General features: G+C 39.1%; 1 protein-coding gene and 1 long non-coding RNA gene across 2 annotated transcripts; one reads left to right on the forward strand and one right to left on the reverse strand.

Moving 5' to 3' along the window:
- Positions 1 to 473: 473 nt before the first annotated feature.
- LOC132384882 (uncharacterized) lies at positions 474 to 15,659 on the reverse strand. Its single transcript, XR_009509028.1, has 3 exons — positions 15,628 to 15,659; positions 8,757 to 8,866; positions 474 to 577 (listed from the first exon to the last, which is right to left on the reverse strand). It is a non-coding gene; the product is annotated as an uncharacterized LOC132384882 (long non-coding RNA).
- vps25 (vacuolar protein sorting 25 homolog) lies at positions 771 to 22,101 on the forward strand. Its single transcript, XM_059956496.1, has 6 exons — positions 771 to 927; positions 14,180 to 14,325; positions 15,443 to 15,496; positions 16,042 to 16,130; positions 17,950 to 18,025; positions 19,708 to 22,101. Exons 1-6 carry the CDS (start codon positions 881 to 883, stop codon positions 19,818 to 19,820), a joined length of 525 nt encoding a protein of 174 aa, XP_059812479.1. The 5' UTR covers positions 771 to 880; the 3' UTR covers positions 19,821 to 22,101.
- The last annotated feature ends 4,200 nt before the right edge of the window (positions 22,102 to 26,301 follow it).

Raw genomic sequence — 26,301 nt, forward strand, 5'->3', positions numbered from 1 at the left:
GAAGAGAGCTGGACTACGCACATTAGTACTAAGAATCTTCTGAGTTCTGCATCAACTGCATGGTATGGAACCTGCACTGCAGTGGACATGAAAGGCTCTACAACAGGAAGTCAAAACTGCCCAATCCATCACCACTGTCAAGAACATATATACAGTAAGGTACTGGAAAAAGGCCAGCAATATCATGAAGGATTCCACTCACCCTGCTCATCGACCTTTTGACCGACTCACATCAGGGAGGAGGCTACGTAGCATCCACACCAGGATCACCAGACTCCAAAACAGTTACTTTCCCCAAGCAGCAAACCCCCAACCACCACCACTTTATCGTTTCCTGTCTGTCACATTATGTACAAACATTCCTGTATTGGATCTGGAGTAACAATTGTTTTGTTCTTTACACCTGTGTATTATAAAAGACATTAAACAATCTTGAATAAATGATGACTAACCAAGGACTCAAAAATTGTTGCATGGATTAATTTATTAGAAGAAGAATGGTTTCGTGACACATATCTAATGACAAGTTGACCCATCATTCCTTTAAGTCTGCTGTGGACTGGAAAGCTATTTATTCCTAAAAAAAAAACACAATTATTTTAAATAAAATAGTGAATGCCATAAGACCAAAGTTAAAATTATTGCAAAAACACAGCAAAAATTGTCTACATATTTAATTCTCTTTCAATTCTTATTTCCAACACTTCTTGATTCTGACTCGGTGCAAGAATAAGGCAGTGTGAAATGAAAGCGAGAGTTCAGAGTTCGACTTGCTAAGGTCTGAGCGCGGTAGGAACTGTTTGATGTGGGATGTTTTGACAGCGTTCGCTGGTGTAGGGGGAACAGGAAGACAGCAGCGCCACCGGTTGCGGCCTCCGCCATGAGTTTTGAGTGGCCCTGGCAATATAATTTCCCTCCTTTCTACACGTAAGTCGCATTTGATTCGCTTTTCACCCGGGAGATGTGAAATAAAGCAAATGAACCGAACAAGAGACCGAGATCGGATGGATAGACGTTTCCCGCTGAGATCGTCACAGAGGAAGTTGTCAATAGGGAACGAGGAAGAGTCGCCTCCCCGACTCTTCCCACCCGTGTATCACCACTTTGTGGGCCAAGGCCCAAACCCTGAAGTGTCTTCCTCTGTGGACACTTCAATTCTCCCAATTGCCACCTTATCTCAGACCCTTCCAAAATTTAGCCATCACCTTGCAGCAAGCTCCCTAGCCCAGACGTATTCCTCTCCCTGGGCCCAGGGTATCTTTTTACATGCAACGAACGTATCTCGTGCAACAATTTAGGCACACAAACAGTTTACCACTCTGTATAACTTTCCCCGCTCCCTTATAATTTAAATACCGCATCTCTGAAACCAGGCGGTTGCTCTCCAGTCTTGACCAATTAGCCTACTTCCAATCTTAGGATGCACCCTTCCCTGCCTTAGCCTGTATGGGATAGAGGAACACTGTTTTCATCTCCTGAAACCAGGCTTGTTAAACTCCTGTCCCAAATTCTTTCTCTAACCCAAGAAATAGAGAGCAATCATCCTCTCCTTTGATGCAAGAATATTCCTGGCTCCTTGGTACCAAACCTATCCACCCACTTCCCAAATCCAGATGCTGTATTGGAGAAAGTAATTTCATTCTGATCATTAGAGAAAATACAGACAAGTTTTTATTAATATTCTTCAAAATACAAAGTCACCATATATGAAAGTTGTCTGTTGTGGAAAGCAAGTCTATTGCACCAATACAGAGATATTTCAATTTTTTTTTATTTTAAGCGGGAGGGGTGAAATATTTTGCAATAGCTGCTAAGGACCTTGTGACATCATTTAAAAGGGTAGTGCTAGTTAACACCTTGAATTGTCTGTCGTAAGGTGCTCAGGGTTTCAGAGATTATGGAGCAATCATTTCTAAATGTTCATGAGACAGTGATGAGAAGCTGCATTTTTTGATAACTAAGGTTCCAAGGTGAAAATATACCTAAAGTACCATTTTTTTAGGGAATTCCAGGACTTGGACCCAGCAAAGATAGATGGGTAGTGATTTATTTTCAAGTTGGAATAGTGCAAAAACAGAAAGGAAAATTGCATCTTGTGTGTTCTGTGCAGTAGCTGCCTTTGCAGAAGGGGGAGAACTGTTTAGGAACTGGTAGAGCACATCTTATGTTTGACGTAATCATGAGCCATCAGTGGTGAAAGTCTGAATTTCCTCACTTACCTGCAGAGGTGTAATAAACAGCTACTGTGCAGTACACAAGCTGCCATTTTGATGCTAGACTAACTACCTGGAAATTAAATAGTATCCAATGTCCAAGTCATTGGGTGCTGCTGAATTGGCCTTAAATGAACAAAGGACATTCTTTACCTATTAAGCCAGTTCAAAGTGTCCAACCTAAAGTCAGATAGTTAGGGTTTGCATCCAGATCCAGAGAGAGCCACTTGGTGGTGAGAATCAAAGTGTGTGGGGGGGGGGGGGGGGAGAACAAGTGGTGATAAGAGCCTGTGATTAAAGTTAGGGGCTAGAGTAAAGGTGATCATCTCGCCTGTTGATCAGGGAGAAGGATCAGTTCAAGTAGCTGATGGATTGAAAGTTTGGAATAGGGTGGTGAGTGGAGTTGGCTGGTGATTCAGGTGATTATTTAACTGAGGAGTAGCTCGATGGGATATCTGAAAGAAAAACCACTAAGCACATAACTTCAAAGAGATCTAACTTGACTGGAGATCCCAGCGACCACCTGGCTCCTGCATTGGGAGTTCAACTTCTGTTACTACAAAGCAGGCCTCACATGTGTGTTGGGAGCCTGTTTTGCACCCTTGACTTACAGACAGTATGGTTCATTGCATTGAGAATAAAAATACCAAGTGCAGCATCCAGATGTGAATGGCATGCCATTTGATACCAGTGTTCATGTCCAGGCATCTTCCTGTGTTAGGCATTAGAGGAAAGCAAATGTCAGACTTCACAGGTCATGGTGTAATAACCTGATTTTCCTTTGTTTATTGCTTACAGCAGCTGAATCACATAGCACAGAAAAATGTGTCATGGTAACTTAATTTCTAGCATAAATATTTAGGTTAGAACAAGCAGTCAGGCTGTTTTAACCGGATGGTGCAGGGATTTTTGATTGTTGTCGGAGTTAGACTCAGCCAGATGTGTGAAGAATATTCTGACATGTTCCTGATTTGCACTTTTGTCAATAAAAAGAAGGCTTTAGGCAGTGGAGAGATGAGTTACTTGATGAGAGGGTATAGGGGTGATTTACCAGGATACTGCCTGGACTGGAGGACATGTTAAGAGCACAGATTGAGCAAGCTAAGGCTTTTCTCTTTGGAGCAAAGGAGGGTGAGAAATATCTTGATAGAGGTGTACAAGATGACAAGAAGCATAGATCGAGCAGATATCCAGAGACTTTTTCTTAGGGTGAGATGGACAATACCAGGGGGTATAATTTTAAGCTGATTGGTCTCTCTATTTAAGAAAGGAAAGAGAGCATCCACTTAAGATGAGATGGGGTCATTTCAAGGGAGATGTGAGGAGTAAGATTTTTTACACGGAGAATAGTGAGTGCCTGGAATATGCTGCTTGGATGGTGGTAGAGGCAGATACTACGAGACATTTAGATAGACCTTAACATCTGAGGGCGTATCCTGTTGAAGTTTTACTCAGCCATCATTGGGAGTGTTGTGACCACCTCTATCAACGTTTGGTTTCGTGCTGCCTCCTGCTCCCTCTCCCAAGTCCAGGTTACAGCGAGTGGTCCACTCAGCGGAGAACATTGGCTGATAGCTACCCAACATTAGAAGACATGCTCACTGTCAGAGCAAAGAAAAGAACTGAAAAAATTACTGCTGACTCCACCCACCCTCGCAGTCACTGTTCATAAAATTGCCATCAGGGAGACGCTACAAGTCCATCACCACCAGGACTACACATCATCTCCAAAGCTTCTTTCCTGTAACTATCCAGCTTCTCAACAAAACTCATTCAGGTGTAATAGCCTAACTGAATCTGCACAGATCTGCTAAATGGTCTTTGTTGTTCTCCTTAGAAACATAGAAAACATACAGCACACTACAGGCCCTTCAACCCACAAAGCTGTGCTGAACATGTCCCTACCTTAGAACTACCTAGGCTTTACCCATAGCCCTCTATTTTTCTAAGCTCCATGTAACCATCCAGGAGTCTCTTAAAAGACCCTATCGTTTCCACCACCACCACCGCCGCTGCCGGCAGCCCATTCCACACACTCACCACTCTCTGCGTAAAAAAAACTTACCCCTGATATCTCCTCTGTACCTACTCCCCAGCTCCTTAAAACTGTGTCCTCTCATGCTAGCCATTTCAGCCCTGGGGAAAAGCCTCTGACTATCCACACGATCAATGCCTCTCATCATCTTGTACACCTCTATTAGGTCAACTCTCATCCCCCGTCGCTCCAAGGAGAAAAGGCCGAGTTCACTCAACCTATTCTCATAAGGCATGCTCCCCAATCCAGGCAACATCCTTGTAAATCTCCTCTGCACCCTTTCTATGGTTTCCACGTCCTTCCTGTAGTGAGGCGACCAGAATTGAGCACTGTATCCTTGTTCTGTGGATAATTATTTTATCTGTTCGTATGTTCACATTCATTTAAGTATGTTTATTGACATTTGCGCATGTGACTGTTCTGCTAATTGTTGATTGCTTACGACTGTTTGCACTATTGACTTTCAAATTGTTGATTGCTATTGTGCTGTCAGTTATGGTATTGTCCTGTGTTTTATGCTTAGCACTGAACCACAATTAATTCTGGTATGCTTCACATACTGGCAATGAAGTGATTCTGATTCTAAGTGTATGGAAATGGAAGGATATGGACATTGTGAAGGCAGAGGAGATTAGTTTGATTGCTCATTTGATTGCTAGTTTAATTGGATTGGCAGTACATTGTGGGCCAAAGAGCCTGCTCCTGTGTTGTACTGTTTTCTAACTTACGTTCTAAATAAAGATAATTGTAAGTAGCTCGGGGGTGGTATACTAGACTGATCCCTTGAATTAACAGGTAGTCTTATGAAGAAAGGCTGAATAGGCTAGGCTTATATTCATGGAGTTTAAAACAGTAGAGGTGACTTGATTGAAACAAGATCCTGAGCAGTCTTGACTGAGTGGATGCAGCGAGATGTTTTGTGTTGTGGGAGAGTCTAGAACGATTCAAGAAGAGGTACTCTCTAAGTCAGAAATAAGACAATTCTGCATTTTCAGAATTTGGCATTTTGTTTTGAAAGGACAATAGAAGTAGAGCCTTTGAATGTTTTAAAGGCAAAGTTAGATAAATTCTTGATAAGCAAAAATGTGGATGAGCTGTTCAGGTTACAATCAGATCAGCCATCAGCTTATTGAATGAAGTACAAAGCAGATTCAAGGGGCCAAATGATTTACCATCTCTCCTAACTTGTGTGTTGTGTTCTGAACAATTTTCTCTTTACGGCATTGATCGTACCAGCTGAGTGAACAGTACATTGGAGATGTTGATTAATCATCTCATATATTAAGAGGTTATAGAAGCATGAAAGTATGTCATAACCTTTGTCTAAAAACAGCACAAACAAACCCTTTAACCAAAGGCAATGTTTATATTTGAAATCATTAACCCTCCAAGGCATTGGCGAGACCCACTGTAAATTGGGGGACTGTTCTGTCGAGTACCTCCGCATCATCAGCCAAAAGCGGAATTTGCCGGTGGCCAAACATTTTAATTCCAATTCCCGTTCTGACATGTTGGTCCATGGCCTCCTCTTCTGCCACAATGAGGCCGCTATCAGGTTGGAGGAGCAACACCTCATATTTTGTCTGGGGAGTCTCTAGCCTGATGGCATGGACATCAATTTCTCCTTCTGGTAATTAAATTTTTCCCTCCCCCTTCCATCTTCTAGTGTATTCCACACTCTGGCCTCTTGCCTCTTCTCACCTTCCTGTCACCTCCCCCGGGTCCTCTCCTTCTTCCCATTCTCTTATGGTCCACTCTCCTCTCCTATCAGATTCTTTCTTCTCCAGCCCTTTACCTTTCCCACCCATCAACTTCTAGCTAGTCCTTCTTCCCTTCTCCCATCCTTTTTATTCTGGCATCTTCCCCCGTCCTTCTCAGCCCTGAAAAGGGGTGTCAGCCTGAAACATCGACTGTTTGTTCATTTCCAAAGATGCTGCCTGACCTGTTGAGTTCCTCCAGCGTTTTGTGTGTGTTGCTTGGCATTACGTGGGATATACAGCACAGAAGGCGGTTTTTTGGCCAAAGCTGGCCACACTGACACTTACACTCTGCTCAAGCCTATTTTGATTGTTCCTCCTGGAGTCATACAGCATGGAGGAAAGGCTCTTCAGCCCAACTGGTCCATGCTGACTGAGATGCCCATTAAATTAGTCCTGTTTAGTCCATATCCCTCTAACTTCCTGCCCACATCCTCGTCCAATTGCATTTTAAATGTTAATGTACCTGCTTCAACCACATCTCCTGGCAGTTCATTCCATATACGAACCACCCTCAGGGTGAAAAAGTTGCCCCATAAGTTCTTATTAAATCTCTCTCCTCTCTCCTTAAACCAGGGGTTCCCAATCTGGTTAATGTTATAAAAATGGTTGGGAACCCCTGTCTTAAACCTATACACTCTAGTTCTTGATTCCTTAACCTTGAGGAAAAAGACTCACTCTATCTATGCTCCATGTGTTTTTATACACCTCTGTAAGATCACCCCTCATTCTAATATGCACTAATGAATAATGCTCCGGCACCTTTTCTATAACTTAGTCTTTCAAGTCCTAGCAACATCCTCATAATTTTTTTCTGCAATCTTTCCTTATTTAAGTCTTGTTTTCCTTTCTCTCTAACATGTTTGTCTGTTGTTCCCATAATACAAAGTCAAAAATCATTTATTATCAAAGTACAGTTATGTAACCTTACATTACTTTGAGAATTTTTTTCTAGCAGGCATTTACAGGAATATAAAGAAATACAATTATAATTTATCAAAAACTGTACATAAAGGCTGACAACCGATGTGCATAAAAAAGATAAATTGTGCAAATAAAAATAATACTGAGAATCTGAGTTGTAAAGGGATCTTGAAAGTGAGTCAGAAGGTTGTAGAATCTGTTCACAGTAGTGGTGATTGAAGTTATCCATGCCGATTCAGGAGCCTGATGGTCGTAGGGTAATAATTGGTCCTGAACCTGGTAGTGTAGGACCTAAGGCTCCTGTACCTCCTTCCTGATGGTAGGAGTGAGAAGAGAACATGGTCTGGACGGTGGGGGTCTTTAATGAGGGATGGTGCTTTCTAGTGGCAACACTCTATGTAAATATGCTCAGTGGTGGGGAGGGATTTGCCTGTGATGGACTGGGCTGTATCCATCACTTTCTGTAGTCTTTTCCATTCCTGGGCACTTGTGTTTTTATACCGGGCTGTGATGCAGCCAGTTAGGATACTCTCCGCTGTGCATTTATAGAAATTTGTCAAAAGTTTTTGATGAAATGCTGAATCTATACAAACTACTAAGAAAGTCGAGGTACTATTGTGATTAATTAACAGTTATTGATGCTCTCCATCTCGATTCCCCAAATGAGGATTGGCTCTTGGACCTCCAGCTTCTTCCTCTTGTAGCTGATAAATCAACCCTTTCGTTTTGCTGACATTGAATGAGGGGTGGTTGTTATGGCACCACTCAACCAGATTTTCAATCTTCTATATGCTGATTCTTCACCACCTTTAATTCAGACAACAGTGGTATCGTCATCATCAACAATACATCAGTATTATTCCCTTCAAGCATTTCCCCTTACAGCAACTCCAGTTGCAGTAGTTGCATTTCCAGCTTAGATAAATAAGTTTCTTCTTGAGTTCTCTGTTGACTTTCGTAGAACCCTCTATTGTAACATGAACTGGAAGAAAAATCTGCTGCCAGTCTGGCTCCATAACATAGCAATGCATCAAATATGTGCAGACAAGGAAAGTAATCATCCTCAGAATGTTTGATTGTATTCTTGACGACTTACCCAGCATTGCATTGAATGGTTATTAGTCTCACATATAAACTATTGTGACATTTGATGACATTCTGTGTAACTTCCTTAGGAGCTTGCAAAGATCGGCATGATATCTAAACTTTGACAAACTTGTATAGATGTGCAGCGCATAGTATATTGACTGGCTTTATCACAGCCTCGTGTGGAAACACCAATGCTCTTGAATGGAAAATCCTACAAAAAGTACTGGATACAGCCCAGTCCATCATAGGCAAAGCCCTCTCAGCTATTGAGCACATCTACATGGAACATTGTTGCAGGAAAGCAGCATCCATCATCAGAGAACCCCACCACCCAGAACATGCTCTCTTCCCATCGCTGCCATCAGGAAGAAGGTACAGGAGCCTCAGGACCCACACCACTAGGTTCAGGAACAGTTATTACCCCTCAATCGTCAGGTTGTTGAACCAAAGAGGATAACTTCACTCAACTCCACTTGCCCCATCTCTGAACTGTTCCCACAACCTATGGGGTCACTCTCAATGACTCATCATTCTCAATATTTATTTATTATTATTATTTCTTTCTTTCTGCATTTGCACAGTCTTTTGCATACTGGTTGAATGACCAATTGGTGTGGTCTTTCATTGAAAGTGTTACTGTATGGCTATTTTATTTATTATGGATTTGAGTGTGCCTGGAAGAAAATGAATCTCAGGGTTGTATATGGTGACATATGTACACTTTTATAATAAACTTACTTTGAACTTTGAAAGCAGTATTTCTGACTTAAACTTGTCATTCACAGCCTTGAATTACAGGTTTCCACCGCTATTCGAAGGTAGAGCGTTCCTATGAAATGGTTCGTAAGCTGGAATGTCATAAAGTGAAGAAGCAATTACCATTTGTTTATATGGGAAAAATTTGTGAGCGTTCGCAGACCCAAAAAAATAACCTACCAAATCATGCCAAATAACACATAAAACCTAAAATAACAGTAACATATAGTAAAAACGGGAATGATCTGATAAATACACAGCCTATATAAAATAGGAATACTTTTCTGCAATCATTGAAGCAACTGTCCACTGTAGCGAAAATCTCACACAAGCGCTCTCGGCAGCAATCGTGGCAAAAACACACGGCGCAAACGCTCTTGGCAGAAGCACTCTTTCTAGTAACCTTTAAGCTATGAAGCTGCCAAATCATATTGAATAACACATAAAAATACACAGCCTATATAAAGTAGAAATAATGTATGTACAGTGTAGTTTCACTTACTGGAATCGGGAAGACAGCGAGTACACTGATGGTGTGTTAGGCTGAGTCGATGGAGGTTGGGGTGGTGGGACACTGGGGTGTTATCTTATTGTCATCTGTTTCCATCAGGGCAGGCAGGTCACCTTCTACTATGTCTGTCTGCCTCGATGTAGCAGGTCTAGTTTCGTCATCTGCTGTGGCTGATGTGGAAGGCTTGAAAAACGACAGTATGCTTGATTGCTTAGCCTCGCGCATTTTTCTATCATACAGTTCTTTGTAAGCACTCAAACCATCCTGCAAATATGCCCTAAACCTATGTACCCTTTCAAAATTAAAGTCATACTTTTCTGCAATCATTGCAGCGTTGTCAATCACAGCGAATATCTCACACAATGGCTTCACGTTCAGTTCCTGGACGACTTCACTTTCAGGCCGTTCGCTACTGCGTTTGGCTTCAATTGTTATCCTTTCCTCTTCATCAGCTCTTCATCTCTCAGTTCTTGGTCATGGGATGCCAAAACCTGTTCAACATTTCGTCAACTTCCACAAACCCTTAGCCAAACTCACTATATCCTTACTTCGTTCACTACGATCGAAACGCTTTATTATGTCTAGTTTTACGCTAAGTGTATAACACCCTTATCCACTCTTTTAGGCTTTTCCGATACTTTAGAACTCATCTTGCTAACGGATGCACAAAATAAATCGTCATAAAGCACAGATGCTCGCAGGCACGTGTTTAAGCAATGCCGGCTAGAATGCAGTTCCGGGGGAGGAGCTTGGCTGCTCGGGGCACGCGCTGCTGTTTATCACACGCTGCTTTTTTTCATAACAGTGAAAACACCTTCTGTTAGCGAAAACAGGTAACTAATGTAGGACTTTTATAACAGCGAGGTGTCATAAAGCGAACATTCGAAAAACGGGGTACACCTGTATATGCACTTTCCTGTTTTCCCTGAGCAGCCGAAGAAACTAACAACAGCATCATTTCATTCATTTTATCGATTGTTCCCTAGAACATTGTCCTATGTTGCACCTTTCACTGAAATTTTCTGTATTATTTTTCTCAGTCGTGATGCACTTGAGAAGCACTGTCAAGTTTGAATCTGAGGTTTGTACATTCAAGGCCAATTTAAAAGCTTAAGCCCAAAACTCTAGGCTTACACTTTTTTAGGGTTCCAAAAGCAGGTTGCATTGTCAAAAGTTTTTTTTATGTGAAAAGTTAAAACTGATCTCTTAAGTAACCTTGTAGTTGGTTTCCTGGGTGATTATTTATCCAGTTATTACTCCACTGCTTTTTGAAGAGATGCTATGTGAAAATTGACTGCTATGTGTTTTATATTACTAGTGTCTACAAAAGGCACTCATTGGGAGAAGCATTATTTATATCATACTGAGGTTGAGAAAGGCACAAAATAAATACAAGCCTGAAGCTGATTGGTAGACGTGAGAACAGTTCCCTATCAATCTCATTTCATCATGTTGGACAGGAAATACTGGTTAATCCTGTCATCAGCCTTGCAAATTTTTCCAGAACAGGAAGGAGCCTTTATAAATTGGAAAATATCCCAAGGTGCTTCACAGAAGACAAAAAATTGACACTACTGGAATAAATTGGGATAAATAAATACAAATTCAAGCAATGTGGTATTTTATTGAATGTCTTAGAAGAAGAAATAGAGTGAGACAAAGAGATTTAGTAAGAAAATTCCAAACCTTGGAGCTGACAAACCAGAAGGCATGAGTGCCACTAGTGAGGTGGATATAGAGTACTGTACAAAAGTCTTGGGCTCATAAATATAGCGAGGGTGCCTAAGACTTTTCCACAATACTCTAGTAAGTTTATGTATCGTACTGTAGTGCTGCCACACAGAAAAAGAAACTTCATGACATATGTCAGTGATGATAAACCTGATTGTGATAGTGGTCTGTATTGTGGATTGAGAGTGGGAAGAAGGCACAGAGAAGGGGATCATGGTTGGGAAAAGAGGAAGGGAGAGGGGAGGGAACAGGAAGCATCAGAGAGACATTCTGCAATGGTCAATAAACCAATCATTTGGACTCAAAGTATGTTGCCATCCCCCGCCCCTGGCACTCCTTCTCTGCCATCTGTCCCAAAATCCTCCTGCAGCGTTCCACCCTCACCATTCCCAACATCCCGCCAGATATACAAACTCGCTCTCCGCTCTACATTGATATACATCTGAGACTTTTGCACAGTACTGCAGTAGGGTATGAACATAAATCCTTCATTTTATTTTGGTTGCTCAGGTTGTACTTGTACTTAATCCAGGTATTGCTGTAGCCCAGCAACATTTCCAACTAGAATCAGGTTTACTGTCACTGAATTCTATGGCATAAAGTCAGTTGTTTTGTAGCAGCAGTACAATGTAAAGGTGTAAAGTTACTATAAATTACAAAATAAATAGTGCAAAAAAAAGGAATAATGAGGCAATGTTCATGGTTTTCATTTAGAGCCCGTGCTGCTTATACCTGAGTGCCCAGTGAGCACAGAATTGGGCATGTTTGCAGACAATTAGTCTGCCACCAGAATCTCACCTCTCACAATTGAATGATTCTCCGGGGGGGGGGGGGGGGGAACGGGACAACAAAACCATACAGAGTTGAGCAGTGGAATATTTTTCATTGTTTTGTTCCTTCCCCCATTGTTTTCCACCATTTTGTGGTTGAGAAATGAGGCAAAGGTGAAAGAGAGACAAATAAAGAGCTCTGCAGACACCTACCAATTAATCTTTGTGATTAGACAATTCATGCTTGTTTAACCATGCTTAGATTTGGGAAGGACTCTTCAAGCAGGATGACGTGGTATTCTGGGGGGAAAATGTAACTAATGAAGCCTCACTGGCTGTTTGTCTCAGTTATTGGGAAATATAACTTCATCGTTTAATAGAAACTAAAAGAAACAAAAATCCAAAGGTTAACCACAAACGTCAGTGGATGTTAATTTGGCCATTCACTGTCACCAGTAATGATTGCTGCTTGGAGAAGGGATACTAGAGAATGATTAATACAAAAAAGAATGAACTTGTGGATATTGGACACACTTTCTCAGTACTGTCAAAGATTAGCAGAAAATTTAAGCAAAAGTACTAATTCTTTACAGCAGTCGCAGCATCTAAGTAAATGTAACAGGGAGCAAAGCACTTTTTCAATTGTACATATTTCTGAGAGACTGCACAACATCTTTTAATCTCCTATTTAATGATTTTTTGTGTATTTATTTGTGGGCAAACTCACAGTCATAAGGTAAATGGTGAAGTTAATATAAATCCAGATTTTTGATTACTGACATGCTTGCTGTAAGGCAAGAACAGGAGAACTGCATGGCTTTTTCCTTTCCTTACAAACTGTCATCTAAACTATAGATAAATACAAGAGCTTACAGAAATGAGTTCATAGGGTATAGTTATGTTTTACTGACTAAGTCTTACCAAGTATTATTAATAGTTAATGTTCCACAAGGCAATCAGTCCTTTTCCATTTAATCTATTCCCAATCGAAAGATTGTTCATCCAATTTGAAAATTTACAGAGATTCAAACATGTAATTAAGATGTGAAAGTTTGAGTAGGTAAATTGGATTGAATTTCACACTATAAGCACAGGACAAAGAACATTGAAGCTAATTTTAGAATGATTTGAGAGTGTAATGTTAGTTGTCAGACAGCTTGCATGAAATGGAGTGTGGATATGTGAATGCAGAGTAGGCCTCAATGTTATCAATAGCTGGAAGAATACAGAAGCAAACATTGGTAGTTGAGCCTGTGTGTGGAATACTTGAGGAATAATAGAAAGAATTTCTTAAACTATTACAGTCATTTAGCAAAGAATTGCCCCTTTGGCCAACGGTATCCATGTTGACCATCAAGTATCCATCTTTTATAATCCATTTACCAGTAAGTACTTCATCTGTAGACTGCTTTTTTTTTAAATGCTTAAATGTCAGTAATACCTTCTCAAGCAGTGTGTTCCAAGCTCCAACCATCCTATGGATGAAAAGGTTCAGGCCACTCTAAACCTTGTATAACCTCTAACTTTAGGTACCTCTATTATGGGGAAAGTTTCTGCTATCTACCCTGTCTAAGCCCAGGTCCCTTCTTGTCCTTCTTCAGTCCGAGATAAATAAAGCCAGCCTATCCAGTCTTCTGTCATATAATGCATAGGCTTAGTACATAAGTGTAACAGTTAAAGCCATGTGCAGTACTTCAGCTATGGCAAATCTAATGTTTTATAAAGTGTATCATAACCTCTCTGCTCTTGTATTCTTTGATCTGGGTAATGAAGGCCAATAAGAGATTTTAGGATGCTGGCCATTATGTTGTCATAAATGAAATTCTCTATTCCAGAAATACTCCAAAGCTTGCTTATGATTTTGAGCCTACGTATTAATCCAATACTTATTCACTTGTTAGATGCATGCTAGAACATTTACATTTCAAAATTAAGCATCTGAATGTGCAACACACCCAATAAACTTATAACTAATTTGAAGCAGTTAAAATCCTGATGAGGTCTTGGAATATAGTTACTATTAATCTTGTAAGAAGAGTTGTTATTGACTTGAGTGTATTTATGTATGAAGATATTTAATCAGGTAAGTACCCATCTCAATATGTACCTACATTAAATGTGAGGAATAAGGATTAACCTGAGTGCTACACTCCTATTCACATGTTTCAGTATTACAATTGCACCAATATTGATGCATTGGGGAGTCAACTTGTATTAGAATTTGCAATTGCTGTTCTATTACTTTGACAAAATGTCAAAACGTTTCCTGCGAGTACATTGGTTTGCTGATACACTTATCACTATAAGGCCAAGTAGCGAGTAGTTTTTAAGAATAACCTACTAACTAAAGACATTTTCTTACCCACATAATTCTGTGTTTTTTTTATTGTCAGACTACAACCAAACGTTAACACACAGCGCAAGCAACTGGCGGCATGGTGCTCACTGGTGCTCTCCTATCTACGCTATCACAAGCTTTACACTATTGATGTTTTGGAGGCCCAAGAAAGCCCACTGTTCAGCAATAAGAAGATCCAAAGTATCCTTTTGCTAATCTACATTATACAGTAAATTTAGTGTTTAGATTTAGTGTTTGTCAGTACAATAGATTCAGGTATAGTGTTTGTTAATCTTCATTATACAGTAGATTTAGCGTTTTTTTGTATTTCACCTATCAACATTAGATTTCATAGATGTTTGGAATTTTGCAGAATTGTACATGGCTGCCACATTTGTGCTACCTTTCTAAAAGAACTGTTCATCTTCTGCAGCAGCCTTGACTCAGTTGGTTGCACTTTCTGTTCGGAGTGAAGGTTTTGGGTCCAAAACTGCCCTCAGGACTTCAAGCACAAAAATCTAAGCTACCACTCCACTGTCATACTAAAGGAAGACACAGGATTGAAATAAGCTGCAGAGAGTTGTAAGCTTAGTTGTTTCCATCATGAGCACTGGCCTCCGTAGTATCCAGGACATCTTCAAGGAGTGATACTGTACCTCAAAAAGGTGGCATTCATCATTAATGACCCCCAACACCCAGGTCATGCCTTGTTCTCAGTGTTACTAACAGGAGCTTGAAGGCACACATGCAGTGATTCAGGAACAGCTTCTTCCCTCTGCAATCTGAATGAACATTGAACCCATGAACACTACCTCACTACTTTTTCTTTTTTTCTCTCATTTTGAACTACTTATTTAACTGACCTATTTAATATTTATACTTACAATAATTCAGTCTTTTTTTCTCTTATTATGTATCACATTGTACTGCTGCTGCAAAGACAACCAATTTCACAACATATGCCAGTGATATTAAACCTGTTCTTGATTCTGACTACTGTACTGTAGAGATGCTGTCCAAAAAGCTGAATTGGGGTCCTTGAATTGTTCTGTAAAGGATGTAAAAGAACCTATGGAGCTCTTTCAAGAAAGATTTAGGTATTATCCCTGCTGAAATAGCTAATAGTTATCCTTTAAACAGTCTATCTGCTCATTATTCCTTTGCATATTTCTTAAGTGCTGCTTTCCACATTTCCCATGTTCTAGCACTACACTCTTCAAAAGTACTTCATTGTTAATAGAATGCCTTAATCATTGTAGATGGGATATAGTCAAGAAAAGTTGCAAAGTAAAACATTTTCCCTAACTTCAGTTTGAAGGGAAGTTTCCCTTAGAAGCTATCCAAGTTGTATTAGAAGAACTCCGGAAGAAAGGTTAGTAAATTGCGTTATTCGGTCTTCTCAGAAATTGAAATGAGATTTGTTTAAATAAATTAAGTAAAGTTAGAATAAAATGCTTCTTTGTATGTTGCATTCCTATCTTTATGTATAAACTTAATAATTACCTCAGCTGCTCACTGCCCTCTTGCTGGTTTAGTAAGTATACAAATCACATGCTATGTTACTGGCTCATGCAAAGTAAGGTTTATGTTGTGATAGCTGATCTCAGCAAAGATGGAAACAAGATATCTGTGACCCATGGCAAATGCTATCTGACCTGGGGATTTTCTAACATTTTTAATTTCATATTTACAGCATCTTCAGTTTATTTTGCTTTTCAGATTCCCCTAAGATTGTTTTGGTTAAGTGACCTGTCATGAAGAAATAGACAAATACTGGATGTTTAAATTTTGATATGTTAATTGAATAGTTGTCTAAAAAAAACAATATTCCTTTCCTGCTTATGTGCTGAACTTTATATTGGAGAATATGTAGCTTAAGCTTTATGGAATGTATCTCCATTTTTTTTTTACTTTCAGGAAACTTAGAATGGATTGATAAAAATAAAACTCGCTGTCTCATTATGTGGAGGAGACCTGAAGAATGGGGAAAACTTGTGTATCAGTGGGTAAGAAGTAGCTTGCTGACTACTTTCCACATATATTCTTGTAACAAATTTCAGACACTGCAGTTAATATCCTGGCAAATATCTGGAGGGTTGTAAAATTAATTATCTGTATTAATATTTGTTTTATTTGATGCATTTATTTTGACAGGCTGATAATGTTAAAAGGCAGATCTTTCTAAACAGCAACTGTTTGGAACAAAGACCAGCTCATCACATTTTATCGTTCTTGAAACTAAATTTCCAAAAAAAAAAAACAAAAGAATAGCAATGGAAGTGTTGTACTTTTTAAAAAAAAAAAATCAGTGCCTTAAATATTTAGTAGCCTGCCTATATATTCAAAATGCGATATACGGGCGTCCTATCCGGGGGTGGGGAGGGGGGGAATCACGTACTCTCAGTTGCTTCACACCATGGAAACCGGCATAAGCACTGGCCTGTTGAGCCTGTAAGACTCGGGACAGACTTTAACTTTATTTTCAAAAGGTTTGGTAATAGGTTGTCTCTTCCCTTTCAAATAGTATGAATGGTGCAATTAAAGACTCCATGCTTTAGAATGCAAGAGTCCAACTGAAAGCAGTTCATTTATAAACTAATCATAACCAGCCAAATAGACTTGCTGCACATGTCATTAGAGGCTACAAAAACGTATGTTAAATAGAAATACCATTCTGATGAAGCAAGACTGCATCTCACAGATGTCTGACCCCAGTGTATTTTGATGCTGATTATATAAAGAAAATCCAAAAATAGATTTCTTCAAAGCTATCCTGAGTTCAGCGAACAAACAAGTTGTTCATGTAAAATTATTTATGAAGTAGGATGACAGAGTAGCATGGTGGTTAACATAACAGTATTACAGTGTCTGTGACCTGGGTTCAATTCCTGCCACTGTCTGTAAGGAGTTTGTACATTCTCCCCGTGATCGTATGCATTTCCTCTGGGTGCTTGAGTTTCCTCCCACATTCCAAAGAAGTATGGGTTAGTAGGTTAATTGGTCACATGATGTTACATGTAACATGTAACGAGCCAGGCGGGCTCGTTGGGCTGGAAGGGCCTGTTACTGTGCTGTATTTCAAACGCAAAAATAAAAATAAAATTTCTGTGTCAAAGACTTAATGCTGTTGAAAGCAATTGTGTTGTAGTTTACTGTATACAGTAATTCAGTTAAAAGTGCAGCATGTCTAATCCAAAGGTAGAAGTTGGAATGTAGATAATATAATGTTTGTATAGTATATTATATCAGATGTGTGATATTTAACATAGAATTTGCTTTGGCGTTAATTCACATAATTAATTTCATTGAAGCGCAATCACTGTCCTCTAAGAATGAAGAAATAGAAACAGGCTATTCAGCCCTTTGTGCCTGTCCCAATTTTTAATTGATCCCGGTTGATTTGATTAAAAAAAGCAGGTTATGCATTGCTGGAGTTCACAATTGTCAATGAGATTAACAGCTAATAGATTTGTATAGCATCATTACCTCAATCACCAAGGAGTTCCCACAACTTTATAGACTTAGGATATTGGCCATTCACCAAGTAGTGTCTCCTGAAGCTAGTATGTGTCTGAATGCTTGAGGTGTCGTTGATAACTGGATGTTAATCAAATCTCAAATATTTATCCATTTTGTGTAGAACTGATTTTTATCAGTCTGTCAACTATTTCAAATTTAATGGCAATCCCACATAGTAAAGGGGTTAGGCAACTTTAAGTTTAGGGTTAATTAGCTTGATTATCTGTGCCTAAACCCAATGCATAGAACCATTCATTTTAAAATTTTATCTATTGCATGTCAATATCTGATATTAATATCCTGCAGGTTTCAAAGAATGGCTTGACAAACTCTGTATTTACATTTTATGAACTCTCCAATGGTGATGACACTGAAGGTGAAGGTAAGATGGACTTATAATTACCTGCTGTTAAATTGGCTTAGGAACCAAGAGGCTAATTGGCATCATGTTCATCTGTTTATTCCTATTTTAAACTGTTTATATCCTTCTATTGTATTGAGTCCCAATGTTATCACTTTTCTGTGTGAAGCCTTTTCCACTGATAAACACGGAGGTGTATTTTATGTCTGGCTAACAGTCTGGTTTGTCTGATAAAACAATCTTGTAACCACCTATATGAGTATAAATAACCTTTGCCATTATACTGATCAAAGCACCAGTCAGTTACTTCAAAATGTGCAGTTCTCTTTTCGTATATGTATCCTATTACACTTTGCTTTAAAGCCATTCTGCCTTGGTACAATGAAGTAAAGATATTGTTTCTTATGGTTCCTCAATTCCTGCCAAATTTAGAATCACCTAGAACCTGCAGTGCAAGAGGAGACTTTGGCCCATTTCACTAACATTGACTAGAATTCAATTCTCTCCGTCCTTGTATTCTTTTATAATCCTTATCTGCACAATTATGTATTGTGCTTTTTAAATTATGTTAGTTTGCATAACTCGGTTAACTTTTATTCATCTAGTCTACAAGGAAGTGTTTTATAACTTTCCCACCTCCAATGCTCCCTTATCTGTTCATCAACCAGGTAAACACATTTACAATTTTAAAAAAGTTGAGACTTTGTAAAGCACTGGTGAGGCCTCACTTAGAATCTTATGAACAGTTTTGGGCCTCTTATCTTAGAAAGGATGTACTGAACCTGGAGAGGGTTCAAAGGAGGCTCACGAAAATGATTCCAGGATCGAATGGCCTTACGTATGAAGAGTGTTTGATGGCTCTGGGCCTGTATTTGCCAGAATTCAGAAGAATGAAGGATGACCTCTTTGAATCCTATCGAATGGTGAAAGGTCTTGATAGACTGGATGTGGAGAGGATGTTTCCTATGGTGGAAGACTCCTCAGACCAGAGGACCGAGCCTCAGAATAGAGGAGTATCCTTTTAGAACAGAAACGAGGAGGAATGTCTTTAGCCAGAGAGTGGTGAATTTGTGGAATTCATTGCCACGGGCAGCTGTGGAGGCCAAATCTTTATGTATATTTAAGGCAAAGGTTCATAGATTTTTGATTGGCCAGAGCATGAAGGGATACGGAAAAAAGGTAGGAGATTGGGGTTGAAAGGAAAATTGGATCAGCCATGATGAAATGACAGAGCAGATTTGGTGGGCCAAATGACCTAATTCTGCTCTTATAGCTTATGATCTTACAATTACACCTCAAGGACAATCCACTTGCATGCTTCCAGCTTTTTCTATCTTCCAAAATTTAATGTTTGAGAATATTGTACTGCAAAATGAAATGAGTTTAAGCAAAACATGTTAGTCTTCCGTTCCTGATGACAAATGAAATTTGACCTAAAGAAGGAAAATACACAACAGGCAAATTAGTGACTGAGACCAGTAAATTTCTATGTGTGTGTGTCCAAAGAGTATCATGCTGCCAAGGAATGGTCTCCTGCCATTTTCCATCAAGTATTGGTGAGCCTGCTCTACCTTCCAAGGAATTCATGTCACAACGTTCTCCAATATGTGCTCAGAGCAACTGGTTAATTTCCATAGAATTGTATTATTTAGATTGCAATGGTGTCAGTGCTAAAAGCCATGACTGTGTTCTGTCCTTGCTAGAGTTCCACGGTTTGGAAGAATGGCTTCTGGTACGGGCACTGCAAGCTCTACAGTCTGAGCGAAAAGCAGAGATTATCACCCTTGCCGACAGTAAAGGGGTCAAGTTCTTCTGATGCTACTCGTGTTGGTCTGACCTACTGCTGGAGACTCGTACAGAAATTAAAGCATTATCAATGAAAATAAATTCAAGATCCCAAAAGAAATTATATTGAACTTCAGATCTTCAGATATCACTGTTGCACCATTGACTTGATTGTAATGCACAATCTGGCTACCTGAAACTGCAATCTCCTTTTCATTCTTCAGCTAAGCTTAAAGCGATTATGGCGTCAAGTACTGAATACTCTGTCCTGTTTTCTGTGTTGACAGAAGAAAAAAAAGACTCAAAAATGCACCATTACAAGTCAGTACAGGCTCAGAGTTAAGAGATAAGAAACAAGTCTATGGTATATTGTAAACCCTGCAATAATGTTACCTACTTCCTTTAGTTATGATTATGCTGGCTTAAAGACAAATTAAACTGATAGCATGATGTGCAGATCCTCCCAAGCTCTTCGTGATATAACTCCAAAAAGCCTATTAGCATGTTCAGAGATTAGTTTGTTAATTTTTCCTTCAGTCCCTGGATCTATCTTGATAAGGCATTTTCTTACTGTCTATCAGTTTCTTAAAGCATTAGACAGTGGAAAACCCTCTGTCAATATTGGGTATCACGTGAGTTTTTATGACTTCCAGCCTGAGTAAAAAGCAAATATTATATGAATGCGAAATATCAATAGCTCCATTAGGGAATACAAACCTCATGAAGATACAAAATGAAATGTGCAAATTTGATAGTGCCATTATATCCAGTTTCCATCCTGGGCCCAGTTGCATACTCGAGTTAGACAGAGTTAGAATTTTTTCAGTTAGCTAGAGTACTAAAAATATAAAAAAGTGTATTTCAGCAGCAAATTTGAATTCTCAGTTATTTTATGATCAGGTGCACTGTGATGGCTGATTTGGGTTGCCACACCTTTTTGAATCAATAAACCTTAAAAGTTTGTTTTCATTTAAAATCAGTACTGAGATCATTAAATGTATATCTATCTGAAAAATGTAATCAAAGTAAATGTTTTCTTTTTAATGCTAATAGTTATGCTCTGATTAGCATGAACAGTCATTTATCATTAGCTGCAAAGAATTTTCAACCTTTTGTATTTATTGTTACTATTGTTGCTTACTTGAAATCCTGTCAGTCAAATGAAAAATGAATATTATTTGCTGAATTTAAACAACATTTTTCCTGTCCCAGAACACACAAGTTAACTAGTTCAATTCCCCTACTTGATTAAAGGAGCTTACTTCAGGTGTCAAATCACCAGAGCTTCCTAGCCAATAAATGGGCTTCCAGGTCAAGTGTAGATTGTAGTTCATGGTTCGATCAACTTTAGGGTATTGTGTTTGGTTTCACTAGAGGAAGGACCAAAACTTTCCTTGGAATGGTGAACTTGGAGCAAAGGGGTGTTATCTTCAGATTTCAGCCAGAAAAGATCAGAAAGTGCATTACACAAAGGGAAATGAAAATCTGGAACATTTTCGTATCTGTTTTCAAGAATTCTGGAAATCAACAGATACTTATTAATGATAGCAAGGAATAGTAGTTGCTAAAGAATAAATATTAAAAGGATCAAGCATGATCAGATTGGAAGAATGCAACTGGTTTAAGGAGTTAACTGGCCTGTAGTGGTGGATCTTTTTCCATTTAATTAGATTTACAATAAATATGTTTTGTATTTGTATCCTAAGTAGGTTTGACAGTTTCTTTTTTGGGAAGACCTATCTTTATTCACTTGTGGAATATAGATATGCTAATAAGGCCAGTATTTATTGCCCATCCCTAATTACACTTGCAAAGTTGGTGGTGAATTACTGTTAAAGCGCTTATGAGTAAAGATACTGCTGTGTTACTGTTGACAGGGGAGTTCCAGGATTTTTGACCCAGTATTGATGAAGAATAGAGATAAGTTTCCAAGTCGGGATGGTGTGTGACTTCGGAGGGAAGGATGCAGGTGCTGGTATCGCTATTGTCCTTCTAGGTGTTAGATGTTCCAGATTTTGAAAGTGCTGTCAAAGAAGTTTTGCGTTTAATTTAATTGAAAGCCTTTTGAACATGATGAAAATGTGTTAGAAGTATCTACTAATTAAAGATGGATAGAAAATATATGTCAGTTTATTACAGGTTATAGAAAAGAAACAGCAACCCTTACTAATTCAACACGATGAAAATATTGAAATTTAGTTTCAAGTAGATTTTTTTTTTCTTGTAAACTGCCTCCCCAATACAGACTTCGTTTATATTGGACTTGTGGTTTAGTTATTTTAAAATAAAGCATTTTTCTTTCATATATGTTATATGGAGTCAGAGTGAATGATTTGTCAATAAGCCTAGCATATAATTGCTAATCATGAGTTAAATAAAAATAGATTGGAAAAGGCTAAGGAGGAAGGAAAATAAAGACAAGATGGAAGTGAAGGACTTACAGAAGAGTAAATTAAAATCAGCTTTTTGTTGGACAGAAAAATCCAATAAGAAAATGTACTAGTCGTCTAAGTGGGAAGGTTTGAACTTTGTAAAGTATATCCAGAAACCTTAAGTATGTGCAAACAAATTTAAAATTCTGTTTTTTTTTAATCTGCTGATATTTACAAGTATGAGATGTTTGAACAGACTTCAATTCAAAAGATGAAAGTAGGTCATGTCAAAATAGTACTGCATGTGATGATCCAGATGCATATGATTCATGCCTTGTGTCCAAAATTATTTGCCCCCAACATCAATATGAATTCACATTTAAAAGGATGCTGCAGAATCGTAAGTTATGAAAGAATTAGAGATGCAACCATGGAAGAAATATAACAGGTACTTGCATATCATGAGACCAATTATCCCAATGTATCTTTGTTACTATTCAACTTCAGTAATCTAATACCAACTAATGTCACTCAATTTAAAATGATGTTATAATCTCTACTGCAAATGTCTGTCTAGGTTCTAAACCAGAAGTTTGTAGGTTCAGGGCAAACTCCATCATTTAAGTTTACACTTCTGTATAGCACTGAAAAACCATCTTTTAAATGTGATCTCAGGCCCCATCTGCTATAGCAGTTGATCAGAGAAAATCCCCAAGTAGTCACAAAAAGGAATAGGAAAATCTGGTTTCTATTTATCCCTCTTTCTAAAAGAAGAATAACTTTTTATATTGTAAGTATGTTGTCTGTTACTTTTGCCTACTTTAGGATTATCAGTTTGCCACTGAAATACTTCGGGATCTTTAAGTTCTAGTCCTTTTTCCGGAACTACTTCCTTCTATTTTTATTTGTTAATCTTTCTACTAACTGATGAGTTGATGTTTTTCATTACTAGACTTCTTTGTATTGACTCTTATTTGAAGTATGTTACAGCCATGGAAAGTGTATAAAGAATACTAATTGCCACATACAGTATTCAGCTCCTTAAATTCAGAATAATTTCCTGACTTTTATATTTACTGCTCATATATCCTGACATATCTTTCCAAACTGTATTTCTACCTTTTAAACATCTTCATATTTGCATACCGAGATTCGTTTCTTCATATGTTGCTGTAGTATACTTCCACTCACGAGTAACTTCATTTTTCCTCAGCCTGTATGACCTTGTGAACATCAAGTTATCATAGATGCTAGAAATCTACAGTTAAAAACAATTGAAAAATGCTGGAAACTCTCAGCAAGTCAGACTGCATCTATGAAAAATGAAACAGTTCCCAGTTGCTACCCATTTCAATTCTGCTTCCCATTCCCACTTTGATGTGCCTGTCCACGGGCTTCTCTACTGCCATGATAAGGCCAAATTCAGGTTTTAGGAGCAATACCTCATATTCCTGGGTAGTTTCCAACTTGATGGCATGAACCAACTTCCAGTAATATCTACCCCTCCCTCCTCTATTTTTCCAGTCTCCATTCTGGTTGCCCTCTCAGCCCTTCTCACCTGCCCCATTACCTCCCTCTGGTTCCCTTCCTGTGACCCCTTCCTTCTTGACCACTGTCCGTCCTTCCTTAGACTCCTCCTTCATCCCTTTACGTCTTTCACCTATCTCTTCCCAGCTTCTTAGATCACCCCGTTATTAACCTGTACCAACAAATAACTGCTCAAGGAACTCAGCAGGTCAAGAAGCAGCTGTGAGGGGAAGTCTTGGGTCGATGTTTCATTAGTTTTCAGAGAATTCAGGTATTTTTACAACCACTCCTAAAATGGAATGAAGACATCTTGCAGTAATCAATAAAGAAAGCCATTCTGAAAATGGGAAGTATATTGGAAGCATCTATTCCCAGATATTTTTAATGGGAAAAGATTTTGGCAGGGGTTGACACAAGGTTGAAAAAAATCAGGACTAACCTCCTTCAGTTCCTGCGTGTTACTAATATGCCAGTGGGCAACTTGCCTGCTGATTTTGGGAACCCGATGGCTGTCTGCCTATGTGGGAAGGTGCAAGAAAGAGATTGTAGAGTTTCTCTTACAGGAGAAAAGGATGGTATGGCGAGTAAGGAACTTCTTAAACAGGGTTCAAGAAGGGCACTCCTCTACCATATGATGTCATGAAGAAGGTGACAAACTTACCTACAAGGACCTCTTGCCACTTAAAATAGCAGATCATCCCAAGGTTTTCCAAAAGACATGTCAAGCAAATTTTGAAAATAGTCATTCAGGTCAGCAGAAACTCAGCTTAAGGAAGGAATTGAAAGAACAAAGAGAGGGAAATGGAGGAAGTTCCAGAACTTAGAGGTGATCAAAGGGCGACAACTGAACTTAGGAACTTCTACACTCCTTATAGTTGTAAATGGAGATGAGAACTTTACTTAACCAAGAGACCATGGATGACTAGTATGTTGCAGAGGCTAGACAGCAGATTTTTGAATGCGTTCAAATTTACAGATGGCAGATAGGAGCCTTTCCAGTTCCTGTTTTCATCTGAATTTGGTAGGAAAGACAAGCATGAGTACTGTAGGCAGGCTGAAGTTAAAATTGCAATTAGAACGTTAATCGACACATTTAAAGTTCACTGCTGGTAATGGTTAAAATTGCCACAAAATTGATTGAGAAAGCGATTAAGATATCAAGACAAATACACACACTAGCAAAATATGCTTTCAAGTTTAATATTAACTAAAGTCTTCATAAACTCGAGATTCTGCAGATGCAGGACGTCTAGAACAGCACACTGAAAATCCTGGAGGAACTCAGCAGGTCAGACAGCATCTGTGGAAATAGATAAACAGTCAATGTTTTGGGCTGAAATCCTTCACCTCAAAGCCTTCGTCTGTTATTTGTGAATAATTCAAGATACCCTTTAGTATCCCTATTTAGAAAAAAAAGCAGCTCAGTGTATGATGACAAGTGGATTGCTTTATGTGTGTTTCAATTTTTGACTAACTACATTGTTACGTTGATATCAATTGGCAAATGGTTACCAGCATAAGATCAGAGAAGGCCATTTGGCTCACAACCACCATTACAACACTATCTAATTTCAGCTCCTGGTTGAAGGCCTTGCAGATCAGGGCACATGAGGGGCTGAAACAAGCCTGAAAAAATGTTACTTGTTTGAGAATTCTGAAAGCAAGTGCCCTATTCTTGCACCCGCGAGGTGGTTATGTACCCTACCACAGCCCCACAACCAACCTTCATGTAAGAGCAACAAACAATCTGCTGGAGAAACTATCAAGCAACATGGGGAAGAGGGTTGAAAGGAGAGGAGGAATGGTTAACATTTTGTGTCCTGATCCAGGATTTCAACCTAAAGCACTGACAATTTCTCCCCCAGTCCTGCAATAGGTACCACTTGACCAACTGATTTCCTCCAGCAGATTGTTGTTTCAACTTCCAGGAGTTTTCTGTGCCTCAATTTCACTTCTCTGCAAAGTTTGCTTGTGGTGTGCCAACTTTGAAGAAGGATTTCTCCTCTCCTTCATGGGAGCTCTGTGAGACCCTCTCTCACTGTTCCCCCTTGTGGTTTCCACTGGCTCTCTGCTCTTCGGCAATGCTCTTACCAAAACTCACTACTATAACCACAAATCCTTACTCGGTACTTGTCTTCACCGCCATTTCTACCTGCCTGTTTCAAGGCCTCCAAGTTCGGCCCCAGTCTTGATGCAAGGTTGTGATCCCAAACATTGATAGTTCCTTCTACATGAAGCATCTACAGATACCGTTCAACCTGCTGAGATCTTCCAACAGATTGTTTGTTGCTCCTGATGCTGCAGGCTTTTGTACCCTCATGTAAGCATTGTTTTCCATCCTCGAGTTCTCATCCTATCGCTCTGAGAAACCATGTGAAATTAATAGCTACTAAATTTATCAATATTGTGTCCATAAAAAAAGTTTTCTTTAACAGTAATGTCAAAGCTTATATTAAATTTGGTGGGTTTTTTGTGGATTACTGACCAATCCTACCTACCTCACCTCTTATGACGACTGATCCCACTATTCACCCACTGTGACTTGGTTTTGCTTGATTTCCTTCACTACCTCTGCATTGGTGAAGGCGAGTGCAAGGCTTGTTCAGTCCCAAA

Source organism: Hypanus sabinus, chromosome X1 (assembly GCF_030144855.1).
Source record: "Hypanus sabinus isolate sHypSab1 chromosome X1, sHypSab1.hap1, whole genome shotgun sequence".
Lineage (NCBI taxonomy): Eukaryota > Metazoa > Chordata > Chondrichthyes > Myliobatiformes > Dasyatidae > Hypanus > Hypanus sabinus.

Bases quoted from the DNA above. Each gene is read 5' to 3' on its own strand.
- vps25 (XM_059956496.1), top strand. From the start codon at position 881: ATGAGTTTTGAGTGGCCCTGGCAATATAATTTCCCTCCTTTCTACAC. The intron at 15,497-16,041 runs GTTAGTAAATTG...TTTTACTTTCAG, and splicing joins AGAAGAACTCCGGAAGAAAG to GAAACTTAGAATGGATTGAT. The intron at 18,026-19,707 runs GTAAGATGGACT...TGTCCTTGCTAG, and splicing joins TGATGACACTGAAGGTGAAG to AGTTCCACGGTTTGGAAGAA.